Consider the following 6,000-nt stretch of genomic DNA (forward strand, 5'->3'; position numbering starts at 1 on the left):
ATTCATGTCTTCAAGAAACATGTATTAAGCCCTTGGGTACCAAGGCAGTGTGGCTGCACAGAACAAGACAGTTTTTGTCCTTAGGGAACTTGTAATCTAATCGAAGATAAGCACATAGACAGTTGCCATAAGGCATTTCAGGTGGTGTGATAGAGATGGTGCAATGGAAGTATGCACAATGTGAGGGTAACCCTAAGAGGGCACTTGACTCAGATGGGGGTGGGTCAGGGAAGGCTTCCCAGAGCTGGATCAGGTGAAGGAGGGCAAGGAGTGAGGATGGTTGTAGAAGCCCTAGAAAACATAGATGGATTTGAGAGATGATCAATTCAATGAAGGTTATAAAAGAGAAGGTAGCTCAAGGATGACTTCCAGGTTTTTAGTGGGGGAATAGTCCTTTTCACTTAGAAGGGAAATAAATACAGGAAGAACAGATTTGGGGAAAACATGTAATAGAAGCATGTTTACTTTGAGATGCAGGTAGAAACATCCAGGAGCTGGTTGAATATGCTGATCTGGTGGTCTGGAAAAAACCCTAGGCTAAAATGCATATTTTTAAGTCATTAGCATTGTGGAAGATTGTGGAAACACTGAACTGCGTGAGAATACCCAGAATGAATATGTAAGATGAGGATAGTTGAGGCCCAAGGATGGAACCTGGGGAAATGAACATTTATGTAATGGATAGAGGAAGAGGAAACTGGGAAGGTACAATCAGGGAGGTTGTAGTCAACCTTTAAGTATTTTAAATTTAGATGATTGCTGATTACATCTCATATGGAAGTTGCAGTCATGGTAAAATTTAAACTGTCCATTGACAGGGCGTTAACTCAGCAGAAGTTGTGTTTGAAAAAACAAGTTACTGCGTTTAGCCGTAATTCGGCCACTTATATAATTTTTAAAAACATGCAAAGCCAAAATTTAGAACACTGGAACTTGTGATATTAAAAACGGAGGATTAGTCAGCAGACAGGAGCCTGTGCACCCACAGACTGGATTGAGTGTTATGGGGGTGCTCCCACACGTGACACTCTCCTCTGTTAACTCTGCTGGAAGTCGAATTCGAAGCAAAATCCATTGAAATGTTGCCTTTTTTGTTGCAGTGATGGTAATTCTTGGGGCTTTGAACAACCCTAACCGTCATTATTTTTACTATTCAGATGAATGGACCTTTAATGAATGAATTCTTTAAGTCATCTTCAGAAATGAAGACTAGGAGCCCCAGACCTCAAAAAGCTAACCATTTGGTAGGCAGAAGAAGAAATCTTCCACCTCAAGGTGGAATCCTTGAGGAAGAGGTATCATTTGAACTGGCTTTTGAAGGATAAGGGAGGTTTAGATAGTTAGAAAACAGAAAAGGGAATTCCAGATGGAGATAAAAGAAACTGAGAAGCTAGGGCATATTCAGGGAATAGAAAGGAACCTCAAAGAGCAAGGGGTATATTAAGGGGGGCTAATGCAGAACAGGTTACAGAAGCAGGCTTATACCAGATCATGAGACTCTTTAAAGATTATACTAATAATCTTTCTAGAGAACCACTGAAATTTTTATGAAAAAGGCAAGACCAAGCGGTGCTTGACAGAGACTACTTCTCTAAGCATGCTTACAATGGGCTCAAAAGAGAAATGTTATACATGAAGGTTTTATAAATGATATTTCAACAAGAACTTTTATTTAAGATGACTGGTTCTTAATTTTTTTGTATTTGAGGGGAGGTGGGCATGGAAACCATTATTGAATGGCTTCCTAAGAAGGCTGATATATAAGACTGAAAAGTAAAATTATCAGGAATTCTCACAGGTTTCTCCATATGATCCATGGAGCACCATTTTCTATCCTGGAATGATGACTTCCAACCTTTTCATCATCACAAGACAAGCTTTTGTGTATCCATTTTCACAAAAATTTCAAAATCATCAAAATAGAATGTCCCTGTCATCATCTGTTTTGTTTTCAATGATAATGGTCCCATGTTTTAAAAGATTTTTGTCTCTCAAGAAAGTTAATACTTAATATTTCACATTTGTTTCATTAACAAAGATGTAATTTTCAGTTCATCCAAGTATATGAAGTATTGAACGTTTACAAAGCTCAGTTAATATAATTCTAGCCAAAAGCAAATAAATCCCACAACTTAGTCTTTGCCACACAATTGCAGATTTTTAAAAAAATATTGAAAATAACCCATGATTCATATATCTTGACCTAAGCAGTCTCACCTTTTCCCATACATCTGTAGACACAGGGACCCTAAGTTGGAGATCAGGTTATCACAGGAACAGAGATTATGGAGCATACGTACTCTGTCATCATCTGTTCAGATTACATATTACATGCTGATTTTTTCTCTGTTGTATGATACATCCTTTAAATGGCACACCAGACATTACTAATAAAGTCTTTATTATTTGGATTATTGAAAGACTGTTATCTCTGAATTCTTTAGCTCTACTTTTGATTTTTATAGTAGTAGTAGGCCTTTTGGTGTGCTGAGTTAAGCCATGCTTGTGCTTTTTAAGATGTGCTTTATCAATTACGTTGCACTGTCTTAATGCTGAGCAGTGATATGTTTGCTTTTGACCCTTGCCTCGAACATTTAAAGAATGTGGCAAAAATCTAAGTCCCACAGAAGTGCTGACATGAAGATAAAATGCAGAGCTCAGGCTTGGACTCGCCCCAATTTTGAAGGAACCCCCTCGTTGTCAGTCATCTCAGGGACCTCCTTACCTCCCTCGGCTTAGTGGAGAACACTGATTTCACTCCTTTTTTGACCTCTATTGCATTTTCATTATTTCATTATTGTATATTTCATTATTTTGTTACATTATCCCTCTTTTGGTAATTTATCTGTAGAATGCCTATACTGTTGTTTAATAATTAACTTGTTATACAGATTGCTGCTTATTTGCTATAGAAAGTAGTATAAAGGGCCTTTCTAGAATTTGAAGTGATCCACAAAGCAGCAAAGCTGCCTATTGTGAAAATACTTGGACTACATAAATTTTCTACCTTTTATTATCCAAACCACCTATTTCCTGCAGGGCATGTAATGTGCAGGAGCACATTAACAGAGGATGCAATAGACAGCCCACTAATTAGGCCATTTCTGATGAGCTGACCTGAGATGCACTTGACGTATAGGCAGAGCAAATACCAGCAAATAGATCCTGGCACTGTAACCCTGTGGGACTGTCACAGGACTGGCCATACTCATAAAAAGATTAGGGCTCAATACTTTTTTTTAAGACCCTCTTTCACTAAGAATTATTTTAATTCTTTGCTGACTGAATTTGTATCACAGGGGACTCTTTCATGTTCATCTCTCTAGGCACTCTTTTAAAATGCAGTGATTTGTGGCTTTAAATAACCTCATAGTGCCATCTAGTTTGTCTTTCCTCCAGTGGTGAAAGAGAATGGCTGAGTCAGAGCATTGGGCACTTCTGGGAGGAAAATGGAGGAATTATTTCCAGTTTTGCAACAAGCTGGTCATAAATGGATATGCTGATGAGGCACATTCACTTTGATATCCAGGCTGTCTTCTTAAAGAGTAATCCAGGCCGTTGGAAGTTGAGCAGTTTGTTCTCTTTCAGAACACATCATGTGCTTGGGGTATAATGTAATATTTCTGTGATTTTTTTATTTATTTATTTTGCTGATTAGATATAGTGAATGTGAGAATTTAAAAGAGAGTAGTTTTTAGAAAGTTAACATGTATTGAGCACTACTGTGTGTTCTCATTTATGTAAGTTCATTTAATTCTCACAATTTTAAGTAAATTATATAATCCCTGTCTTTACAAATAAGACAACTGAGGGTTAGAAGTGTTAACTAAAGGTCTGACTGTGTTGATGTCAAACCAGTGCTCTTTCCACAGTTCCTGGCATTTAAATGTTGACTGAGTCAACTCTAATTGCTTTCAAAAGCTTGCCTTTGGGGCTGGATTCAGTATCATTCATATCTGAGTTTGAATCCCATGGGTGCAATCTTGGTCCAGGCATTTAACCTCTCTTAACCTCATTGCAGAATGAGACTAATGCACTCCACACTGAGGGTTGCCATGAATATAAATGACATCATCTATGTAAGGTATTTAGCGCAGTGCCAGACTCCGAGGAAGCCCTGGATTCATGGTGGCTACTACTAATAGATGGACTTTTTATTTTGTTTTAATCATATATCCAATAATTGGGTCATCTTGGAACAGATAATATCTCAAAATGCTTTGAGGAGAATGTTTTGCTTTTTCTTCTGTTTTTAGCATATCAAGTGATTTCCTCAACTTTCAGAAATTAGCTTTGTTTTTATGGTCTATGTCTTGGGTATGTACTTAATACTGCAATAATGTTTGCTTTCTTAAGGCTATCTGTATCTTTGATACAGATTTTTAAATGGAGGAAATTTATTTGATGTCTTAACTAATCTGTAATTTAACATCTTAGGTTCTATTTTATGCATGATCTCTAGATCACAACTTAATGCAACAGATATTAGAAGCAGTACCTGGTGTCCAGATAGCTGTTAGCTTGCACACTGCTATCTAAAGATAACCTGACTTTCAGTAGAGGTAGTTTGGTGTGGCAGGACAAGCACACACTGGAGCCAGACATACCTGTGGTGCCTCTCAGTGTCCTCAAATTGTGGATGATACAGCTGTAACTTCCTAGAATGATTGTGAAGATTGGATGACCCAGTGTGAACAAAGTACCTTGCACATGCCTGGTGCGTGGTAGGACCTAGCTACTGATGGGAAGGTACTTACTAATTATACAGATATCTTGATGTTGCCATGGTTTCCTTCATTCTTGAATAATATCACTTTACCGACTCTCTGTTAATTTTGTCCTATTTTAAATGTTTGATTTCATACTGAGTCTAAAGTAAATCTTTGGATTTCTTCTCACCAGTGATACCAAGAAGAAGCAGGGGATGAAGAAGAGGAGCAACAGTGAAGTGGAAGACGTGGGACCAACAAGTCATAACAGAAAGAAGGCCAAGTGGGACACTTTAGAGCCTTTGGATACCGGCCTGTCTTTAGCAGAGGATGAAGAGCTGGTGTTACATCTGCTAAGAAGTCAAAGCTAAATACTTCCTGCGCCTGCCTTCTCCTTGAAACCTTGGTTATGACTGTGTAGGCAAGAAGTTGAAAAACAGTTGATTTGGGGGCACTTAGGTACCGTATGCCCCATTCCCAAAGGGCACATTTCTGGATAGAAGCGAGCGTATCTCCAAGTCCCTCTCACAGGACATGCTTTGTGCCATCACTGAGCATACTCAGATCGAGGGTGGATGATACCATTTCCTGACTCCGTTTTCCAGCATGTGTTCTGTTAGATTTTTATCCATGGGTTCCTACGCCTTGTCATTGGAAACACTGCCTTTGTCTTACTGGCAAGTTCTGGAGCTCTTGTGTCATTGTTAGAAATCCCTGTCTTGCTTACTGTACAGAAGTTTCTGGTTACTGTTAAAATTGCTCATGATTTCGATGTATTTAATATTTTCAAAGAGACTATGATGGACCAGCCCTGAGAAAGAATGAGTATTTTTGAATTGAGATGATCAATAATAAACATATTTCCTATAAAAGAAAGTATTAATGTTTGCATTGTGTCCAGTAACATAAGAGAACTCTCACAGGAAGGTTCTTAGATTAAAGTGCTTGGCCATTTCCTCAAACTGTGAATTTGTCATATTCTTAAGTTAGCCTGTTCTCAAGGATATCATTTAACTTAACACTTGCAGGTTTGCTAGCAATTGTTTATAAAATCGGTAGAAGTTCTGAATATGAAGACTGACTAAAACATGGCCTCTCACTGTGCACATGGTAGCTGCAGGTCCTCTGCAAGTGCTCCAGTCAGCACCTACCACAGAGCCCCACCCAGACTCAGCTCCTGGTAATGAGTACGATGCAAAACAAGACAGAGCCTCTTTTTTGTTACAAATAACTCAGATTCTTCAAGGGGAAAGAATATGGAAAAGAAATGAGTCTTGACGTGAAACTGATG

At 38.4% G+C, this 6,000-nt stretch overlaps 1 protein-coding gene across 1 annotated transcript in view; it reads left to right on the plus strand.

Moving 5' to 3' along the window:
* The window catches only part of DDX10 (DEAD-box helicase 10), a 275,386-nt gene extending 269,801 nt beyond the window's left edge, over positions 1–5,585 (plus strand). Inside the window, exon 18 of the mRNA XM_031016341.3 lies at positions 4,903–5,585. Coding sequence (XP_030872201.1) covers positions 4,903–5,080 — 178 coding nt within the window. The 3' untranslated portion in view covers positions 5,081–5,585. The remainder of the gene's footprint in view (positions 1–4,902) is intronic.
* The last annotated feature ends 415 nt before the right edge of the window (positions 5,586–6,000 follow it).

The sequence above is a fragment of the Gorilla gorilla genome, chromosome 9 (genome assembly GCF_029281585.2).
Source record: "Gorilla gorilla gorilla isolate KB3781 chromosome 9, NHGRI_mGorGor1-v2.1_pri, whole genome shotgun sequence".
Taxonomy (NCBI): domain Eukaryota; kingdom Metazoa; phylum Chordata; class Mammalia; order Primates; family Hominidae; genus Gorilla; species Gorilla gorilla.